The 23,484-nt window shown below is 36.1% G+C and overlaps 1 protein-coding gene across 2 annotated transcripts; it reads right to left on the bottom strand.

Moving 5' to 3' along the window:
- Position 1: 1 nt before the first annotated feature.
- LOC149009586 (VIN3-like protein 2) lies at positions 2-13,165 on the bottom strand. Of its 2 annotated transcripts, none has more exons than XM_089164478.1 (5): positions 13,023-13,165; positions 12,796-12,873; positions 10,964-11,657; positions 1,720-2,045; positions 2-1,638 (listed from the first exon to the last, which is right to left on the bottom strand). In XM_089164478.1, the coding sequence occupies exons 2-5, from the start codon at positions 12,812-12,814 to the stop codon at positions 386-388; spliced, it is 2,292 nt and encodes a 763-aa protein (XP_089020604.1). In that variant the 5' UTR covers positions 12,815-12,873; positions 13,023-13,165; the 3' UTR covers positions 2-385. The 2 variants fall into 2 exon arrangements, with proteins under 2 accessions (XP_089020604.1, XP_089020605.1); XM_089164479.1 differs by having other exon boundaries at positions 10,964-11,642.
- Positions 13,166-23,484: the final 10,319 nt, after the last annotated feature.

The raw sequence follows: 23,484 nt of genomic DNA, 5'->3' as shown, positions 1-23,484 counted from the left end.
ATTTGGCCATTGTTTCTGTATCTTCCCGTTCATTGTACCTTTAAAATCAATAGATCATTCGAATTATATCAAATTTATAGAGGACAAATCATTTCCATTTCTGCACATCTTAGATCACCAGGTCCAACCGAAAAGTGTTTTTTTGAAAGAAAAAAACAAAAGCAATACTTTGATCTTACAACTGATTCAATCCTTACGATCTACATTGCTCTTGCATTATAAATAAAGCGACTGCTGATCTATCTTAAGAAAGGTATTGTCTAATGAAGAATGTTAAATCTGGGTCCAAAAAATGGCAGATACAAAACCCAATTGGGCTTGCATACAAGAATAATTTTACCTATCCAGTTCTGCAACCCTTACGCATGGCCCCCAATATAAAGAGTTAATGCCATAGCCTCATGCAGAACCCAGTTGGCATGGCTGCTGATCTCTTACTGGATATACATTCAGTGAAAGTGTCGATCAACTGCCCTGCAAGACAAGCTGGGTCATCAGACAGAGTATCAACATACACCTTCACGATTCTCCTCTCCTGTGGCGTAGCTCGCAGACTATACCACGTCAGGAACTTCACCCTAAAGTTCTTCTCAATATGTCCATGGCATTCCAGCCACCTGATCAGTTTGACACAGTATTCATACTCTCCATCCGAAGACCCATCTCGACCACCCCCATCATCCCATCTACCTTCACTCTGCATTTTTGATGAGCTAACAGCCTGTGGTTCTTCCCCCTTCCCAGATCCATCATCAAGCTCCCCAGTGCAGGCTTTTGGTCTCCCACTCCTTCCAGGTCCATCCTTACCAATCTCCAGCTTGCAGGGTGTAATGGGAAGAACAGCCTCAGAAAGTGCCATTTCCATTTCCTTTCTGATGGGGGTCTTCATCCCTTTATCTGAGACCAAATCGTCAACCAATTGACCCCTGGGTGAGTGCATATTATCAGCTTTGAGGACATCAGACACCTGGTTTCCAACAGCTGAGTTTGAGGAATCTCTGTGAGACTCCATTTGGTTAGTCAAGTTGGATACAGGCACCATGCTCATCATTGCATGCTCCTCATCGAGTGCAGATCCAAAATCTACCAGTGTTTGTTCTTGCCCTGAGCCAGAATTTGACTTCTGTGAATCGCATACAACTTTTCCAGCATCAGATAATTTGTCTGAGTCAACCAGCTCCTTCTTTAGATAATCTAAGATCTTATTCCTGTCCATACTGATATTATTAGATTCATCAGCTTCTGAAGATGGATTAGACACACTGCTACTGTTGGTTGCAGGGCTTTGGCTTCCTTCCGCGACCAAGCTCTTAGAGATACAGTTCCCTGCAGAGCTTGTTGTGATTCTAGCCTCTGATGTACCAAGCTCTTCCTTCCCACAGAAAGAAACAACCTTGAACAGATATTCTGTATCTGGAGAGAGATCTAACATTGAAAATTTTGAGATTGGCATTTCCGATGAATAAGTTGGTTCTGCTGAATACTGCAGGTCATCTGCCTTGCAATGCCAAATTTTGTACCTCACAAGTACATGCGACGATGCAGCATCTTTACAACCAAAGACCACAGTAAGAGAAGTTGGACAGACATTTTCAAACCTGACGTGTGGTGGAGACATTACACAGGACTCTGCATATTCTGAAAGACAACCAACCACAAGAAGGTTATTGAATTTCCTCACCAAAACACATGCTTAATGAATCCTGATAAATAAAATACCTTGGATGTCAGGATTGGACGGTAGAAGTGAGACCACACATGAAAGCATGGAGTCCAGCAACTCCACTGCCGAGGTACATAATTTCTGAACCTCTTGGCCAGAAGGGAGCCTGTTGACAATCCCCCTTGCCTTCTTTACAGGTGAATCAACTAAAGTTAAAGGTCCCACATCAGCTTCAAGCTTCTTCGCAGCCATGTCAACAATCTCGTGCAGATTTTGGTACTTTTCAGTTCCACTGAGAAGCTTTTGGCATAAAGAGACACGATAACACAGTGTGTCTACCCTTCTAGTATCTTTTGCCATCACAAGTTGTTTCTTCCAGCACCTGCCTCATGAAAAATTCTAGTTTACAAGGGTTTCAAGCATTTCAACAGACATTTGTCTCAGAAAAATTACTCTTAAGTGCACTCTCTTCAGGAACCCACGTTGCATGTCACATAGACATGCACACAAACATCTCAAGTTCAGATTAAACACTGATTTTGTTGTACTGATAAGAGATGGATATATTTTTACAGAACTACTCTGAAAACGTGACAAGCATAAATCTTTAGACAAACAAAAGTACACACTTCCAATGAGCACCAACACAATCCAAAGTTCAACATTAACCTTAATTCCTCTTTTCTTTTTCTTTTTTAACATGGATACCTCTTATTAGATTATTTGATTATGCATAAGAGAATGACAAAAGGCAAGGATATTAAAATACAGATTAAAGAAAGTAAAATAATCTTGACAGTTCTTCACCAAGTCCAGCAAATAAGATGAAACATTTTTCCAAAACGAAAATAGTAGAAAGAAAAAACTCCCAAGGCTTAATTCTTCCAACCATCAGGACACTCATTTATCTTCACTCAGACTCCCAATAAGCTGACAAACCTCATGCTTTTAAGGCATTTCATAAGGATATCTAAGAAAAATTAGAACTCCCAAATAATATGGCAATGGAAAGGAATAATCACAAAATTATTTCAATTCAACATTGTTAAAACCTAAACATGCCCTAACAATTAAGTGGAAATTGCCATCAAAATAAGTTTACTACTAGGCCCTATCAGCAACGTTGACCACCTAAAGACAACAATTAAGTGGAAAGGCAACAATTTTAGCAAGGATCCACATCTACTAGCTTCATAGTTAAGCACCTTTTTCTTTTTTCTTTAAATACAATGATAACAAACCTTGTCCCAACTAAATGAGGTTGGCTAAAAAAGGCCTATGAAATGATAAGCAACTATTCACAGGAGGCATCAAAATGCAGGATATGTAGAACGTTTTATTCTCGACAATCACCCTCTTTTTCCCACATTATTGTATCTGAACACCAGACCAATCAAGAACCATTTCCCATGGGAGTCTGATGATCCTAGTGTATCAAATTCAGCAAAGAAGCTGAAAAAGAAAGGAATGCCACTGGATGTTACTGACCAGGAGACCCCTTCTTAATTCTTATCCAATATGATAATAGAAACAAAAAATGCTAGTATAACTTTTTAATTTAATTGGTATTTGGAAACCAAGAAATAATCCCTGGTAGAAAATAGTCTGACCTGAGACCAGATAAAAACAAAACCAAACAAATTAACCAGCATTACAATCAAGATCCAACCAAATTTGAACCTAAACCAAATAACCAAACAACTGAACCTCTGAAAATTTCAGACATGCCATTTAAAGAATATGAAATAAATATTAACCACTCGAGTAAAGAAAGTTTTATAAAGTCATAAATGGAACTTAAAAGCAATTACTAATCCAACTTGTCTAAGGAGACATTTTATATACCAAAAGTCAACAAACCAGATGCTTGCAGCAAAGGTTAACCTGCTTCCAGAAACTACTTGCATTAGGTTTAAGAGTTAGATTGAAGGTAACATCCCTGGACTTGAACCTGGGGACTAAGCATGATCACAAAACAAAAGGTGGAATAAGCTCTAACCTCTAAGCATGTAGATGTGGCATAGGACATTCCTGGTCCTGGCTCATTAATGCCAGGCCCAATGGGTACCCTCCTGTTTTTTGGTTCCCATTGGGTTTACCTTGTTCACAGGTCGACCCCATGCCAGCAAGAAAAGGCTATTTTGTGCTATATTCCTGTTATCTCTTTCCAAGCGAGGCACGCAAACTCCACATCAGCAGGGGACTCCTACTGATGGGAGACAGAAGAAAGAAGCAGGAGGAGGTAATGGAATGGGGATCGACAAGCACCCCTTCCTCAATCAGCTCAGCGTAAATATGATGATGAAGCATGGGAAAGAATGCAAGAAGTGTATGATACAATAGATAACCTAAAGGAGTGGCGGCAAAACTCTTGATTGATCAACACGAGTGAAGTATGCTTAGATGCTTCGTAGAACCACACCACATCTACGAGAGGAGCTGATGAATGAGTAAGCCGATACTCATCAATAACTGATTATACTGATACCTGCCTGACTACTAAACTTACCTCGAATAACAAGTAATGAAGCAGCTGAGATGGAGCAATGGTAAGGTTACTCTCACAAAAATCTAAAATGGACACCACAATGATCCAATAAAGAAGGCTTCTACTGGCAGAGACAGACACATGGGAACCAAATATTAGGGTTGCTAGCAAGGTTATTAAAGCGGCAAAGCGACCAAAGCGATTGGGGCTCCACCTTGGCGATTAAGCGACCAAGTGGCGCTTAGGCGGCAATAAAACGACCAAAGCGGTTTAGTCAATATTTTTAATATAACTACTTTTGAATACAAATATTTTTTATAATAAACTAAAGTACTAAACAAACATTCAACAATCACATTCATAAAAATAAAAATAAAAAAACATTCAAGAATCACAATTATGAAAAATTATCCAAAAAACGATTAAAAACATAACTTTATCTCATCAAGCATCATAAGATTCATAACAATAATTATGTAGTATGTACTATATTAGTAATCAATGTGAAAAATGAAAATGAAAGTAGTAATTTTACATTCTTACTTACATCTATGATAGTGTGATGCTAAATAAGTGTCTTGTACTCTTGTGCATAGATCAGTAACCAGAATTGATGTATCCATTTTTACCTTTGTTTAACCAAACAGTGCCGACATGATAAATTAATAGATCTCATTATTCCAATTTCCAAGTCATTGTTTATTTAATGATTCATTGATTATCAATGTTGAATATGGCTCATGCTTCACATTCTGTTGCCAACAAGCACTTTAGGCCTCAAAATTCATTTGTAAATTGGGCCTCGATTCCAAAATGGCTCACATATTTAAATTTATATACAGCATTGTAGAATAAATTATGATTAAAAAAATAAAAAATAATATGCACAAATTACAAAATGTAAAAAAGTGGTTACTTTAGCATCTAGGCGGCAATATGGTGCAAAAGACGGCAAAGCGGTAGTGTCTAAAAAAAAAGGGGCAAGAAATCAGCCCTTTAGTTAAGCGGCAACAATTTAAGCGGTTCAAAAACCGCTTTGCCGCCCGGGCGGCCACTTAGGCGCGCCTAGGCAAACACTTTGATAACCATGGTTGCTAGTAAAAGAAAATGGGTCTTTTGGCATATATTAATATATGGGCACGATATTAGAGTTGCTAACAAGAGGAAATATATTAACATATGGGCAAAATATTAGGCTTGCTAATAATAAGAGAAAATGGGTAGTCATCCAGAGTACATCAAATTGTGGCGTGGGATAAGCACCTCAGTCCCTCTACTCATACACAGGATGATGTACTTGCAGTCAACAGCCTTCTATGTCCTTCAAATTAAAGGTCCAACACTATTTGCTACACTTAAGGACAAAAAAGCATCCAGTACCCACCTCTGGGAGTGCACCTGAGCTCACCTAATAGTGCAACAAATCAGAAAGGGGATGATAAGTTCTAATGCATCAAAAACAGATTTTAAGATCCAAAAAAAAAAACACACACACACACAAGACAGAACCATAGTGAAACAGCCTAAGTAGCTGAAATAGGAGGTCAGGTATCCTCTAATCTAGCCAGTCATTCTGGCTGACATTCTGGTTGAATGTTATTCCAAGTGAGATAGGAAAAAATGCGGTTGACAGAAAATGGGAACCAAGTAGAAACCAAGTTATAACAGAAAATAGAAAGTTAAAAGGGCAAACCTGGTGCCAAAGGCTTCTGCACAAGTAGAGTCTGGGGATGCAATTTTTCTACTAAAACACCAACTCCCATACTTAAGATATGATGGTGGTGTAAAGTTGGACAGATGTAGTACAGAGAAACCAGAACATAGTATCCAAAGTAGTGTTTGATGCAACAGTAGGACAGGCAAGAAATTTTAAAAGATTGAGAACCCAAGAAGACTGAAACATTTTTTTTCCAACAGGGTGAGTAGACCAAGTAATCTAAAACAGGCATCAACAAATTGGGACTTTAAAATAAGATGAGCAGAATAAAGGAGAGACAATACAACATCCCACACTACCCTCCCCCCCCCCCCTCTCCAACCCCAAGAAAAAAAAGAGGAGTTCAAAAACAATGGTGCAGGTATCAGAATCAATTGAAGAGGGTCACTAATTACTCTCTTTTTTTTTTTTTTTTTTTTTTTTTTTTTTTTTTTTTTGGGGGGGGGGGGGGGGTCTCCTTTCTATTGTAATTATAAAATTGAATGTATGTGGTACAAGAGTAGTAAGACAGTAGAAACTAAATCTACTACAGAAATAAAATAGTTGCTTGATCCCATATAGAACCTAAATCCTTAATATTTTGACTCGTAGAATTTGGGGTCCTTGCACTCCTCTATCCATAGTTCCAATATGAAACTAGTAGATTGAGTCTAACACAACCATATTATTACATATGCTTAAACACCCCAGTTTAGAAGAGCCTCGAATCAACAGAAACATATGATCTACCTAAGGTTCTTAATATCCCAAAAGTTTATCTAAATCTGACAGTAGGATAGAACCAAAAAAGGACTTGGTTTCAGAACTAGCAAACTAGCTGTAACTTCAAATTAACACAGAACTCACCATCAAATTACCAAAAGATCATCCATTCAATATTTGGAGTAACATATATCAAATACATAGTGATCCAATGCAAAGGTACTTCAAATCAACAGCACTACAAAGAAAAAAGCGGGTCATACCAAGTGAAAAAGGTTGCCGTGCTAACAGCAGGGTCTGGGAGTCAAAAGTACACATCCTTAACCCTCCTCCCAAAGAGGCTATTTCCAAGAATCAAAACACATGACCAAGCATCCAACAAGCGAGCACTTAACTATCATGCTAAGCACAACCTTATTGGAAGGATATCAACATCAAACTGTAGCCACAGGTGAGAAGAATGACTTGGAACATCCCCTCCAAACTAAGCTTTCAAACTGATGGTTGACCCGACATGGGTTTGACATTAGCAAGAAGGAACAGCTTAGAAGCGTACTAAGTAATAATAGCAAATTTGACCACTAAATAGAACTGAAACTCAGGTCGAAGCAGAGGTTCAGAATCAGAATTCTTCAAAATATCACGACTTGTAGGATGGATGGACAGATGACAGGGGAAAAATGCTGCTGCAACAGAACTTCACAGAAGGATACGACAGGGTATGTAGTCTCAACCAACATGTTTCAACAGTAGTACACCCTTGTCAAAACCAGTTGTTCCTTCCATGTTACCATAACAGAACAGTATTCAGAGCTCCAGTGAAGGTTCCAGATAGCGTCAGAAGAACCCAAAGTTGCAGAAAAACAGAGCAGAAACATCAAAAAGAGAAGCAGGGAAAAAGAAGGGATACGACCAAAGCTTCTCATCTATGGTGTTGGTCAGTCTCCCAATGATCTTGATCTCACACCATTGGTGAAGCTCACAGCAACAAAAGCAAAGCTACTTGCTATCAATTTCTTATTCCTCTTTAGCAAGAGTTTTGATTGGCAGTAGTACCTCCACTATAGGAGTGCCTTAACAAGGCTTCAGCCAAGTCAAAACCCAAAGCACCGGACATTTGACCAACTAAAAAATGACCTTCAAAGCCCTAGGTAGAGAACTCTTTCAGATCCTTACTCCCCAATTTCACCTTACCTTAACTCAACCAAACACTTCTCAGGGTCTAGTCCATGTAGTTGAGCTCTATTCAGCCTTCATTCTTTTATAAAAAGCTGTCAATATTACAAGAATAGAAGTGATCCAAAACAGAAAGCAGCATGTGGCTATAACAGCAACCCTTTAAAGTGGTAACAAAAAATAAAAGACCAACTAGTAACCTTACGCAAGACATAAGGGCCTTGATGGGCCAGGACCTGGTCCTTAACACATAAGGGACTTAAAACTGCTGGACTTGATAGGATCCATGGTTGGCCCATTGGGGACCTAAAGACTTCCATCAAGGAAAGAATATCATTTCTAGAGTAGGGTTTTTATCTAACAGTAGGACAGAAGGGAATATTTAAGAGAAGATAGGAACACAGGTGGACAGAAACTCAAATGCATAAACAGAAACCTAGAAAAAATATTAGTTACTGGTAGAATAAATAAGAACATAAAAACCAAGAGAGTGAAGAACAAGTGTAGGAATTAAATTCAATATAAAAGGATTTCAGACTACCCTGATCAAAACCCACTATTCCCCATGTTGCTCACTGAACTTCGAACAAGCTGGAGAGGAGGGGCTGGAGGAGATGAAAAAGGATATGACCTGGCTACACCACCAAAGCCTAAAAGAGACCTAGATTGTTCTCATTCCAATTTGTTTTTGCTAGTTTTACTTGCCTAGATTGTGATTCAGAAATCTATATTACACTCCATAATAAAAACTATTCTGAATTCTCCAGTTACATAGAAAGAAAAAGAAAAGCTGTCTCCATTACTTAACTCTATCCAGGCACATTTTCAGGTATAGCATTGGAAATCAAAAGTTGGTTGCTGGAAAGGGTTCAATCAATAGAACACAAAAAGGTGGTAGTAAATCTCAGTAAATAATAATAATAATAATAAGACATAACAGAGCGATTGTAAGGTTATGCGCACTTAGCTTCTAGACTTAGGAAATTTAAAGAATCTCAGACTAGCTTCTCAAAATAGCCTGATTCAATATTCAAGAAACACTATACTAAAGAAATTTTTTAACTCCAGATAGAAAACAAATTTAAAATATTGAAGCTGCCATTTGTAGTGGGAAAATAACATTAACAATGGTAACTACTACTCGTAGGGGGAAACTGATTTGACTGGCAAAACCAACAGAAATATAAAACCATGCCTGGAAACTCCCAAATTTGGTCTAGTATACAATATACACTAGTAAACTCGGACCAAAACCCCAAGTAACATTTTGTTTTTTCTTTTCTCGAAACTACTTAACTGTTCAGGCTTAAAATGTCAAAATACTCAACACAGAAAAAATCAGGGCAAAGAACCATTCTCCAGGCCTTGGAACCAAAAGAATGAGTTGGTCTGGAAAAGTACCGATTTACAAGCAAGCCTTGGTTGAAGCCTACCACATCTCAGTTTAAGGGCTGACAGAAACCGGCCTTGAAACTGAGATCTCAAACATTGTCAAGGAATAAGATAATTAAACCACAATGTCCAGACAACTTGGATAATCAACATACAAACATGTATTAATGAAATCAATCATGAAGATAAACTAGGCCTCAACCCTAAAGCTCCATTTCATAAACGTCCTCAAAAGTGAATCAAGAACCAAGAAATCCAACTGGTACAGTGGTACCCTCCACACAAAGAGGCTTATCCTACTCGCTCAAACCATGATTTGGTACATGTTAAATCAACTTGGTTTGCATCATGGACAACAAATGAAGCACTAGATTAAAAAAATATGTTTGAATGGGTGATACCATCTTTTCTCTGTTATTAATTGATGGTTATTAGGGTGCATTTTTAGACAAGTTCTTGACCAAGCTAAACACCAAGCACTGAAGCATATGAAATTATGAATACGATCCTCTGAACAAGTTTGGTTTCTTTACGTAGACAGAGTCAATACAGGTTTACATAAGACAAAAATTCATGCATAACTGTGCAAATACATAGACCAATTAAAGGTATCTCAACTCTGCCTAAATTTCATCTTGTTCACAAATTTTAGAGAAATCCAAGGATACAACCAAAAAAATAAATAATAAGTACTACCAGAAAAGAGATACAAGTGGAAGTAAAAGGTAAAAGTGCCTACTGTAAGAGGAGTACCAAAATATTTTGCTCGTGACAAACCCAAAAGGATTGAGGAAAAAGGGAGCAAGTTATTAAATGCACACTTAGAAATTTGTTTCGTGAGGGAGCGCCAATAAATTCAAATCCGAAACAAAGGAACAAGGATGTCACAGGATGGGAATGCATGACTTCACTTCCTAAATCAACTTCAGTTAAACGAATAGATTAAAACCAAAAGAAGTGGTTTTCAGCATCTTATTTACTGGTTTGGTAAAGGAAACTGCCATATGACGAACATCTTGCTGGCAACTGACCTATTATCTGAGCTTATGGAGAGAAACACTATAAGATAAGAAAGAGGCTTTGATGCATTGGAATAGACCCTAAAAGCCTAGGATTGACAGTGGAAAAAGTTCGCCACAAATTCACTAAACACAGACATGATCCCCACTTCTAATCTGACAGCATAATATATTTCCTTGGAATTTGAGTCCAAAGCATTTGGGTTTGTTTGATCTATTCTGATCCCTTATTTTAAACCAACAGCATAATGCATTTCTTCAATATGTTATCTTCAGTTTGGTCAGAGTACAACCCACATTAGTAGCAAGCAGATTAAAGTTAAAGAATCCTTGTGCTTTCAGTACTATCTAGGAAACCTGACAATAACTTGCTAATTCTGTAAAAGTACAAAGTTTCTCAGCATCATGACTCCTAACTCCTGTACGGCCTTTTAAAATTCCTTAGGAAAACAATCATTCTTGTACACAGGGAGCTAAAAGTTGTCCAGTGATTAGGAAGAAAAAACAGGTCACTTCATGATACAACTCTTAGTTTGAGCTTTTCACTTTCCAGGCCTATCATTTGCTCATCAATTCCATACATTTCATCATTTCAACCAATTTAGAAGCATTAGAGTGCCAAAATGAAAAGGAGGGGGAAAAAGAAAAAAAAAAAAAAAAAACCCAGAAACATGTGAAATCAAAATGATACTCATTAGAAAGAAGGGGGAAGGGGGTAGAGGGTAGAGAATAATGAATAAGAGGAGATATTCATCAGAAAGCAACACTTGTCTCAGAAAATAAGAAAAAACATGTAGAAGATTTACCGAAGCAAGTCATTCACTTTTCCACAGGATACACAGTAAAAGCTCCCATCGAGTCTTCCATGTTGCCCAACCTTAGGAATGCCAGATTTTTCATGCTTAACGGCACAATCAAGATGACAAGATAGTCCACAAGAATCACCCTCATAGGGAGGTTCCGAGCTACAAACCAACCAAAGGCTTGGATCTTTGTTGTCATCGTACTTATAACAGATGCAGCATGAGCACCTCTTGCAAAATGCATCCTGCCGCTGTATGGTAGCTTTGCAGGCTGAATTTGGGCAGAAAACAACATTTCCTTGATCTCCATCACTATCAATGGTGATTGTATCATTTGCCATAATGGGCAGTCGGGAAGGATGATCAGTTTTTCTCTGCCTCTTGGAAGAGCTCTGGCTGTTAGCAGGTGCAGGTCGTGGATCAGGTTCAGCATCATCCACTGGTTTTCCAGACTTCCTTTCAGATACAATTCTAAGGAGTTGCTCTATCAGTTTTAACTTTGTCAAGCCAGTATACTTTCTTTCTTTCCCCATTTCTGCACAGAGAATCTGCAAAATTTCCCGACGACTCCATGATTGTAGCATTTCAGGGGCACCATGTGACCACTTTGATATTTCATAAACAAGTTCTCTCTTCTCCTCCATACTCAATTTACTGCACTTTGACGGATCAAGCACAAATCCTGAACAGCAAAGAACTGATGATTTGTAAACTTTACAACTATCAAAGTCCAAATGGAATCAAGAGAAAGAAAGCTCATTAGCTAATATGACCATATAATTTGAAGGGGGGGAGAATAACAAAGAAAGAAAAAGAACAAAAAGGATATAAAGGGACAAATAAATAAAAAAATACATCAGTAATTCACAGATAAGTTCACAGATGTGAAAAACAAAGGGAAGTGTTTAAACCCCAAATTCTCAATACCCTTACATACAACTTGTTCCGCCTAAAAAAGATAAGTACCACAACTCAATTGTGTAAAAGGAGAAATTGCCACATAGTGAAAAAACTAGAAATAATGCATATGTTGGTAAGTGAGTTTCAGGATCATAGAGCCATCATTGGTAATTATCATTTGGAATCATGAAGTCGTTTTCTCTTCCTAGTAGAATCAGACGAGAGAGTTGGGAAAATAACAATTGCTTTCAAATATCTTATTATTTTGAAAGAAAGCCATCATACCAGTATATTTCCTTCATTCATATTAACGTCCCTCCCCTACAACCACCAGAACCCAACCCAACCTATTTTAAAATGAGAGGAGTTAATACAAAAAACACATGTTCAACCACTTCTATCACATCAAATGCAGTTCCAGAAAAGGCATCCATCATAAGGAATATATGGCATGCTCACTGATAATGACCATAAAAACTGAAACCGCAAAAATCGTTAAAGACAAAACCTTGGAAAAACCTCTCTCCATACGCGGAACTATATAAACTAGAAAATGGGAAGGAGATGGAAAAACACATAGATAAACTACAGTTTCCCCTTCAACCTCAAAGAATCTAAACATCCAACACTAATGAACAACACAGAAATCAAAATTTGGTAGATACCCAAAAGAGTCTTTTCAGGGGATGAAAATTTACACACCAAGCAAACAAACCATCATCGCAGCATCACAAACAACAAACATCCCAGCAAATCAAGAATGCAAATATCAGAGCTTTCGAGCTTCATCTCCCCCCACCCAAAAATAAAAAAAAAAAAAAAAGTCAAAGCATCTATCAACCCATGTTAATCAAATCCCAAAGGCATTAACCGACGAAATCAATATCGTGAACAAGAAGATGGGGAAAAAAAGAAGAAAAAAAAACAAATCTTACCAGCGAAAGAAGAATCCATAGCTCAATGTCTACGCACTCTCTCCATCACATTATCACAAAAACCCAGCTCTCCTCCTCCTGAGAGAAAAAAAGAGCTTCAAAAAAACATAGAAACAAAAAGGGAACAACAAAATAAACCGGAAGAAGGAAGGAAAGCATAATAAGATGGACCCAGAAAAATATATTAAACAAGAAAATTACAGAGAAATACGAGTAGATGCAAATACCCATAAGACACAAGAAATTTTCGCTAAGACGATGGAATCCATGAGACTGACTGGGTCCTCTTCTCAGGCTTTTCAGCTCCAAGCAGCGAAAGGAGATTCGGGCCCTCTCTAAGAACGAGAGAGAGAGAGAAGAAGAAGAAGAAGGGTTGAATCTTGAAATAAGAAAAAGATAAACAGGAAAAGGACCAATAAATAAGGCCAAGGCACAGGGGCAAAAACGGCTGCATGTCATCTTTTCTTCCGTCTCAACGTCGTTATGTCTTCTAACCTCCGAGGGGGGTGGGTGGGAAAATTCAATTAGAATTCGAATAAAATAATAACATCGTTATGCCCGTGACTTACTGAGAGAAATATGATAAAAATATGGAGAGGTTCGGTGTGATTTCTCAAAAGTTGGTGGGTCCTTTTAGTAATTTTAGTGCGGCTTAATTAACCATTTAACCCCATTCGTATCGAGTTTTTTTTTTTTTTTTCCGCTTAAAAAAAAAAAATCAAAATCTTACCTCTTAGGAACTAACACTAGAGTAGCTAAAAGGGAAAGAGTCTACCCAGGACTTTCTAATTTTAGGGTTTTGAGATCACGGTAAACATATTCTTTTTTTGTTAAGGGTTGGGCATCTTTATATTATTGGTGAAGCGAGCAACATGACTGAAAAGTTTACAGTATATGAGTGTTTTACAGATGCATCTAATAATTGACGATAGAGTTTTACCATGGCAGGATTGTTAAGTTTGTAAGACCGACACCTCTTTGTAGTTTGTAGAGATATCATGGGTTCAAGTCAGCCCCTAATGGTATAGTATGTAATACCCCATACCATAATACATAAAAAATCATCAATTCCAAATTTAAATAATTAATGAACTTTTGACAATTTTATTCAGATTTTATATGAAAGTTTTGATTATTTTTCTGGTTTATATATAACTAAAAAAAATTACCAAATCAATTTTTACTAAAATTTGACAATTTGTTTTTTCTCTTGGACCACAAAGATTTAATCGTAAGTTAGGGTCATCTATCACATTAATTATTTCTTACTTATTATATCAAGTATATTTGCCATTTAAATATACGTAATATTATCAGTTACTACCAATTAAAATACATACATGTATCATTTTATATATCAAATTATTACATTACCCATTAAAGTGTACAATAATGTTTGTATTATTGAAATTTATTTTGTTATGTTTGTTTCTTATATTTCATATAACATATTAACGGCATCTCTTTTTTTTTTTTTTTTCTTTTTTTTTTGTTTGCCAAAACCAGTTTATAAACCGGTGGTTCGACCCGCGTCGCACACCTGGCTGTGGTGGGTGAATCTTCCTATAAAGGATTTTTTGCATCCACAAGAATTCGATACCGGAACCTTGCTTAAACGAACCAAGTTGCTTACCACTTGGACAAACCCCCGATTAACGACATCTCTATTATTAAAATAGTGGAATTAAGTGACGACTCAATACTTTCTACCAACAAAAATTTTAAATTAATGGTGTTAAAATATTTGTAATAATATATATTATGGAGCCAAATGTGGTATTTTAAAGCGGATAAAGACCTATCTTCCCTAGGGGAGGTCTTGGGTTCGCACCCACTCGGCGGCATTAAAGTAAAGCTCTCCCCTGAGGAAGCAAATCGTGGTACGCGCCAGCTGGCTCGGATGAACCTCAATTTCAAAATAAAATAAAAAAACGTAATATCTTACAAACCTAAGGGTTTATTTATATTGAGGGTTTTTTCATAATGTCATCCACAAGATACCACTAGTTTATGTTTATCATTTTAAGCATTTAAATTATTAAATAATCTTCTCCTTTTTTTACATTTAAATAATTTATTATTTACAAAAATTATGTTTGTTATTATGTAAATTTACAAAAACAAATCCCTAAGTCTACCAGTACTCCAGGAGTTGACGAATCTCTACACAAAGAAGAACAACCCTTCTACTTCATTGATTCTCGCCCTCCTCCTTACATGAACACCTCAAATGTTTCGACACAGTGACCCACCGAGGGAAGAACAACTCCACCACAATTTCTGACCATGGAGGTTACGAGCAGCGTCATCAGCTAATCAAAGGTGCCAAGCCAAACATGATTCTTCTTCCAAGGGTCTCTAATATCCACCGCAAATCTTCCCCAAGGTCTCATCCATACACATTTGAATCTTGTCTCCTTCCCAATGTTCATCGTCGCTCCTCCACTAGTTCCAATTGTTGCTACCACCGTTGTAGTTGTCGTTGTGCCTATTATTCCTTTATGCCCGACCTCTACAAAAATCATTGGCAAGATCGGAAAAAATTGACCTATGAGAAAGGATTAAACGTGTTATTTCAGATCTTCAAGCATGAAGCAACCATTTGAGGAAAAAAAAAAAAAAACAGGCTTGATTGAAGTAGATGCCCACATTAGAGTTTTTCAAAGAGGGAGTGACTGAAGCTAGTTTTTTGGGGGACCTAACAGCCCTCGTCCTTGGTAGCACTTAGGAACTTCATCGTTCATCGTTCATCGTTTATCTTCTTCCTCACAACTTGCCCGGCAAGGGCATAAAGCAAATCCATACCTGAAATGGTTTCCTTTTGTAAATTTGCAAAATAATAAAACCATTCAGTGTAAAAAAAGAAAAAAAAATTATATTCGCAACACAATCCAACCCATTTGCTTGAATACCGTTTGATTGGCATTTGCAATCTTGATCGTCAGCTGAAGGCAGCAGTAACTGCCTCAAATAAAAATATCGTATGTTATTAAATGTGCATTTATTTTAATAAATCCCTCTTGTAAGTCTATCCTACAGTAATTTTGGATATAAAGAAACATGTCAACTTTTTTAAGTATACCAATATTAAGTGCCATCGTTTCACCCAAAAAAAAAAAAAAATGTTATTGCCATTGATGTGGTGGGTTCATACATAGGTTTTTTTTTTTTTTTTTGGTAAACAGGGTTCATACATAGATTAGTTGGCAGCTTTTCTAACTTCGGGTGGTTTTCAACTTAAGCAGTCTCGTGTGTGGTGGGTTTTACTCATCTTGTTTTGTTTCTTAGCCGTTTATTAATGCTGCCCCGGCTGTTTTAGGTTTTAGCCTTATTTATTTGACTATGGAATTTGCTGATATTCAGACCAAAATGAAAGAAAAAAAAAGTCATCCTAATATATTGTCATTTATTTTGTTATAATACAAAATATATGCATCACGGAATAGCCTTTGTTAGTTATTATTGTCTAAAATATATACAATCATTTAATATTATTCAAATAAGATGAGCAATATGTGGTGATGGAAAGAAATCCTTATTCTTCTATTTTTGTTGTAGTAATTTAATAATCAATTATTCATTTCTTAGTGGGATAGATTACCATTTCTGTGGCAAGTGGTAAGTTCATAATGGTGTGAAAATTTTGAACAATAATAATAAATCTGGGTGGTAACTTCACATGCTAATCAATTATTGAATTAGTGATATTCTTTAATCTAAAAGTCTACTCCATAATTTTGGATAATATACTTTTTTCCCACCACATAGCACTATTCCCATAGGCTCAAAAAGCCCACGTCATCAAAATGAGAAAAGAATAGTAATCTTATATTAATATAATTGTAACTTTCTTTTACGTACAATAATTATTAGAATAATCTATTTATGCATGTGAATGGGAGAGGTGGGTATGGATAGTTATTCTATCCACATCAACGCTCCAATTGCTTATCTCGAAAAATAGAAGCGGTTGGGGTTCTTTTTGCCACGTGGTCATGTACGTTGTATTGTTGGGAATTGACAACTGAAACAAAGGAGATCCAATAGTCTGTTGCCACGTCAGGTACTCTGATGCCAATCACATCATTAACGCATGCCAATGGTAGGGTGGTGAAAACAAAATGATTATTGGTCATAGAGTCACAGTTATATCGCCAACACGGGGCGAAAAATCGCCATATCGCTGGGGGGCGACACGACACCCCAGCGACACCAAAGTAACCAAAAGTCGACGATATATCGCCGATGGTCAAAATATCGACCCTAAGATCTTCATCTTCTCAAGCCAAACTCTTCAAACTCTTCTCCTCTCACACCCTTAGGGTTCCTCCAACGAGCTTCTACTGTTTATGGTGACTATGCCTCCATCGTCTACAATGAAACCACCTTCACTTGGTCTCAAACTTACCAGCGTTGCCTCCAAATTGCTTATGCAATCTCCTCCTCTCTCGGAATTCGAAGATGACAGGTCGTCTCTGTCTTTGCCCCAAATATTTCGACCATGTACAAACTCCACTTCACCGTTCCGATGGCTGGAGCAATTCTCAACACCATCAACGTCCATCTCGACACTCACACCATTTCAATCCTCCTCCACCACGCCGAATCAAAACTCACCTTCGTCGATTCCCTCTCTCGCTCCATCCTCCTCGAAGCCCTCTCGTTATTTCAACTTGAGCTGTTCCACGCCTGCAGCCTGCACCGATTCGGTGTAGTGGCCATGGCGGAGCGAGTGTTGGCAGCAAGAGTTCTAGGAGGCCTTGGTAGATTTACAACAACATCATCTTCTCTTCTAACTTTCTCTCTCAAAGATCCAACAGGAACAGAAAAGCCCTCTGCCGAAGATGATGAACCACCAGACCAGAGAAGACCTCTGCCGAACGATGAACCACTGGAGAAGACGATGTTAACGACTTAACCCTCCCAAAATAGCCCGACTTTTGGCGACATGTCGCCCGAGTCGCGAGTCGCCAGGGTTCGACACGGCGACACGGGCCGACATGACGAACCTTGAATAGAGTGTTGATGTATTTATTTAAGTCAGTGCACATAAATATCAAATGACTAAAGTACCCTCATATGAATGTTTTATAAGATGCCTATAATTTTTCTTATAAATTTTGGAACACAAAGGGTGAGAAAAGGACATATATGCCTAACTCACAATAAGATGATCATGATATGAAAAAGAAAAAAAAAATGATGGTCATTGGTTATGAATTACATTTTCCTTTTAGATACGCATAGATTCCTTCTTCACTTGTTTGAGATAATTTTCACATCAAACCAGTGGGGGGACAAGCAATGGAGTAAATCATAAAAAAAAAAAAAAAAAAAATCAAATAAATTGTGAAAATTCATGGTTATGAAAGACGTAGAATTTTGTCACTGCAGGATTGTTTGGTTGTTAAAAACAACACATTTAGTAAAGAGGTCATGGATTCAATTTAATCTGATAGTATAATATATAATAACCCCATATTCAATGTATAAAATTGTTTTTTTCTCAACAAACAAAGCAAATATATATATATATATATATATATATATATATATATATATATATATATATATAAATATATATATATATATATATATATATATATATATTGAATTAGGTTGATTTATGAGAATAATTCGCTCTTGTGGGTTCCATCATTCCCAAACCATTATAATCTCCGGTGTAGTAGAGTATGGAATAATAATATATTTTCTAATTACTCGTGTTTCATTTCAATAACAATAGTTTATACTCGTCCTTAGATATCAAAGATACAAAATAAAAAATAAAACAAAATTAAGTGCATCCCTCCTTATTCCTTAACACGATTTTAATGTTATTTATTATTATTATTATTATTATTATTTTGGGTTGGAAGGGGATTAACCCAAAAAAAAAAAAAAAAAAAAAAAAAGTGGTGGAGGGAGATGAAGCGTGGTCTTTACGGTCATTTGGTGTGATGGGTACATTTATGACAAAAATAACTTTATAAAATTTTAATTACAGAATGATGACCTATATTGTTGATATTACAAAGACATCCCTACACCAGTGCATCTCTTTCATAGATTATGAGTGCTTGTAGAATCACGAGGACGGCATGAGAGTGAGTGTTGATAACTGAGAAAAAATAAAGTGGAGTGACTAGTGAGGTTTCTCCCATTTAAGTACATCATATAAAGTGGAGAACAGAATTTGTCAAAAAAAAAAGGAGAAGATATAAAAGTCGACATTAGAGAATTGCAAGAAGCAATCCAAGTTCTTGGGATCTAAGATATGCTTATCTTTAATTTGCAATATGAAATGGATCATATTAGAGTTTATTTTTAATTTTAGATTTTTGAGTCTTTGCACTTTTTTTTTATATATTTTAGAAAGATGACTCACCTCTGAATATTGATAAGAATTATTCAATTATTCTTGACATACATAATACATATTTACCTATAATATTATCAATTATTCATGGGACATTGTGTTGTTGACAGACATGGTAGCCTGTAGAAGACCCACGTCTCTTTAGGCCTTGCAGTTCATCTGCAGTTTAGGCTTTGGCCCAACTGTTACTTAGGGTTTATCGGCGCATATATATATATATATATATATTATCTTATAATATAACATCTATAATAGTTGTTTCGAAAATAATATAGTTAAAAACCTAATGTTGGGCATAGTTTCACATTAAGGTAAACCAGGGTAGAATCCAGGTCTTTTTTTTATTGTTTTTTTGTTCAATTGTGTGTGGTTGATCGCTCTAACTCTAATACAAGTGACTACTCATCTAATATTTTTTTCACGTACATAAGGTTTTTGATTGTGTTTCACTTGTGGCAATGGTAGTAATATTCTATTATTCTATTAAGAGAATTCTCTTGTATATTTTAAGGTTTGCCTAGCTGGATCACTTTAAGGGTATTCAATTAATTAACCATGCTCTTAGCCCCAAAAATACTTAAACACGTGGAAGCCACTAACTGGTCAACTGACGGAGATTTATTTAATTACTAATTCTTAAAAAGACAAGAAAAGAAGAAAAAATATAAACATATAGAGATATAGAATAATGGCATCTTCAATTACGTGCCATCCATTCTTTTTGAGTGGTACGAAGCATCCAATTGCAGAAACATGCTTAGATGTCACGCAATCAAAAAGAAAATCACCAATCAGTTCTTGTTAGAGGGACAGCTCTTAATTTTTATTTTTTTAGCAAAATCAAGGTTTTTTTTTTTTACTGGGCCTGGTTAAAGTCAAAAGAATAAGATATTCAAGTCCGGATCCTCGCCCTGTTGGGGGAGCACAAATTGCTCTCCGATGGCTTTTCAACCACACAAATAAGTGGGGTCCACAGGTAAAAAAACTTTTTGGAAAAAAAATTAAAAAAACTTCAAATTTCCACCTGTGGGACCCACGTGTTTGTTTGGTTGGGAAGCTGTCAGGGAGCAGTTCTGTGCTCCCCGACGGGGTGAGGATCCGAACTCAAGATATTCTACATAAATGAACTATACATATAACAAATCATGGTACAGTTTCATATTATTCCTGATTGGGTGCAACCCAAGTAGGGTAGTTATTCTTATTGGGTTTGGTATAATTTTTGGTTAACCATCATAAAGTGTAAAGTGTTGTGTCAATCTATTAATTGTGTCTTTTCATGAAAGAACCAGTTATTCTAATTTGACGACTAATTATATAGTTGTGAATTTTACTATTCTATAATTTGATAGGATTGATTGAGTCGGTACATAATATGAGGTAAATAGATCAAGTCTTCTTGAGGCTAAAGGGAAAATCTATTTATGCATGTCTCCTAAAAATAAACAAGCAGTAATTCAATTTTAGAGTGAATTTAGTTCAATAAATGAGAAACACTTAAGCGTTAACCTAAGGAAGTAGTATTGTAAAGACTAAGCAAATTCACGGTAATTTTTCCAAACGCTTGAATCTTTATTCGTGTAAAGTCAGCAATCAACACGATATAGTCCTCGACACACCATAACAGGAGAAAATCGATATCACGCATGTTTGATAAGAACCATCTAAATTATATATGGTCAAGAATTTGGAAGCATTTGGTTCAAGGTTTTGACCAAATCAATTAGACCATCACAAGTAACAAGGTTTTATATGGTCAACTTTTATGTGTATTGGTCAAAAACATGGCAAAGATGTTGAATATTAATCCAAGGTTTGATCAACGAGGTGATGACAACCACCTATGTTGGTGCACTTTTCTTATTACTTTCTTTCTTGGTCATTGAATTTGAATTCCAGCCCTAATAATGGACCACATGAAAGTTTCATGATTGCCCAAAAAAATAAGTAAAGAATGGCCTAGTTACCTCATATGTCTCTTTCAACTAAGCTTTATTAAAACCAAACTTCATGAGAAGGGAATGAATTTATATACGAATCTCAATTTCCGAGAGACACAGAGATTCATGGCGAACGCATTAATGTGGAAAGGAAGAGGTTGGTGGACTCGTTCTTGCCACTTGGCAATTACATATATGGTGCTAACTTTGTTAGCATCACAAGTGGGAGGATGCAATTACGTATTTTGTATGCTGAAGCAACACCTGGGAAAAAGCTGGAAACCTTGCAGTTTTTATGAATTTCCGTCCTCCACAAATGCCTAAGGTTGCGTTTGTTTGCAAAAGTGGGGTGGAGAAAAAAAATATGTGGGTCCCATGTGTAGTGCGGTGAGGGAGAAGGAAAGGAAATGAAAGAGTTTTGTGGAAAGTGATAGGGGTGGGTCCCACTTTTTACTTTTCCCAACTTTCCCACAAAGTCCCACCAAATATTTGGGGTTTTAAAATGGCATGGGGTGGGAAAGTTGGGCTGCCACATCAGCAGACAAGTTTCATTGATTCAAAAAAACCTGTCTCCCACTTTCTCACCCCAAGCAACCAAACAATCTACCATTTTGGGATTTAAGGTAAAAGTAAAAAATCTACACTCTTTTCAAAAATTTTCCCACTCATTTTTTTCCCACCCCACCTTTATTCCAGCAAAAAACGCAGCCTAAGAGTAGATAAATTTTATTGGGCTCAACTCATTCTTTAGTCTCAAAAACTTATATATGACACTAAATTCTTCTCATTAGTTTAGGGCCTATTTGGTTACACGAGTCTCGAGATTTCAAATATCTAGCGATTTCAAATCTATGGAGTTATAATTTATAAAATTAGATGTTTGGTTGTGGAATAAAATCTGTGGATTCATCCTAAAAAACCATTTGAACGATGTGATTTTTGTGACTATGCAAATGTATAGCTTTTTTGAAATCTCTGGATCTCACCACTTACCCATAAATCTACATATTCACGTTTTTAGTGTAAAAATGTGAATTTGTAGATTTCATGAATCTAGAGATTTTTACAACCAAACGGGTATAATTCTCAGATTCATGAATCCAGAGATTTCAAATCTCTAGATTCATGTAACCAAACAGGCCCTTAAGAATTTTAGTTCAAACCTTGTGTTTGCATGCATTTTGTAGTTTGATTTATATATTTTTTATAAAATTTTAATTTCTTAAAAAGAAAAGAATATTTTTTCATAAGGAATTTGATTCAGTCATGGATATTATTTTTTGTTCCAAAGGAATTTGGTGTTTTGCCGGAATAGAATATGAAGTAAGGATTATTACCTATGTTATTTTATTTATTTATTTCGGTAAGCCTATGTTATTTATTTTAAATTACATATACTATTAGAATGTGTTTGTTTGCAAAGGTGGGTGAGAAAAAAAAATATATATGTGGGGTTGTGGGCCTCATATGTAATGGACGGAGGAAAAAAGAAAAGAAATAAAGAGATTTTGTAGAAAATTGTCAATTGTGGATCTCATTTTTTTATTTTTTACATTTTTTTCACGTCTCACATATTTTGTGAGGGTTTAAAAAAACATGGGGTGAAAAAGTTAGTTTGCCGTCTCACCAGACAAATTTTATTAATTTAAGGAAATTTATCTTTAAATTTTTAATTCCAAACAACCAAATAAAACCACATTTTTATAATTTTATATGGAAAAATATGATTTTTCAATCTTTTTTCCACCCAAATTTTATTTCAACGAACAAACGCAACCTTGAAGATCCAACTTTGACTTCTTTAGTGAAAGGCATTAATCATTGCCAACTGACCTTTGATACTATACATATTTTAAAATATAAGAATAAATCTAGTGAATATTATTGGATTAGGATATTACATGTGATTAAATCTATAACTCATTATTATATCCCACAAGCATTTTGAGTCTCCTTAGCCATTTAAATCTCACTCCATCTTGAATTTTCTGACTCAATGTGATTTTAATAATATGAAAAATATAAATTTGTTATTATTAGAGAGATGCATTGGATCTCAAATGGTGAATCACTGGGACCCACTATTGTATGGATATGAATTCCATGGCTGATCATAAGGAGTAACCTTAAAGGCATAGCATTCCACTTTAAAGTGTGTGCAGTGATTTTGGACCCAATTGAGTGGTCCAACTCTTTAAAGATTAATAAACAAATAGATGGTTAAATGGGGTGGTCAAATTATGCTTATATTTGTTTTCATTGTTCTAATATACACACAATAATTTGGAAAAAGAAAAAAAACTATATATAAACGGTGGATAATAAAAACTTGTAAAGGTGAGGTTAATTTTGTCAATTATATTTTACTAA

Source organism: Hakea prostrata, chromosome 7 (genome assembly GCF_041222555.1).
Source record: "Hakea prostrata isolate BN-2017 chromosome 7, UWA_Hpros_2, whole genome shotgun sequence".
In the NCBI taxonomy this organism is placed as follows: Eukaryota; Viridiplantae; Streptophyta; class Magnoliopsida; order Proteales; family Proteaceae; genus Hakea; species Hakea prostrata.
The sequence above is the reverse complement of the archived record's forward strand: the minus strand, read 5'-3'. Positions and strand labels throughout refer to the sequence as shown.

Coding starts and splice junctions, on each gene's coding strand:
- LOC149009586 (XM_089164478.1), bottom strand. Junction 2,046..10,963: donor AAAGTGAATGACTTGCTTCG/GTAAATCTTCTA, acceptor TTCATGAGGCAG/GTGCTGGAAGAAACAACTTG. Junction 1,639..1,719: donor GTCCAATCCTGACATCCAAG/GTATTTTATTTA, acceptor GTTGTCTTTCAG/AATATGCAGAGTCCTGTGTA.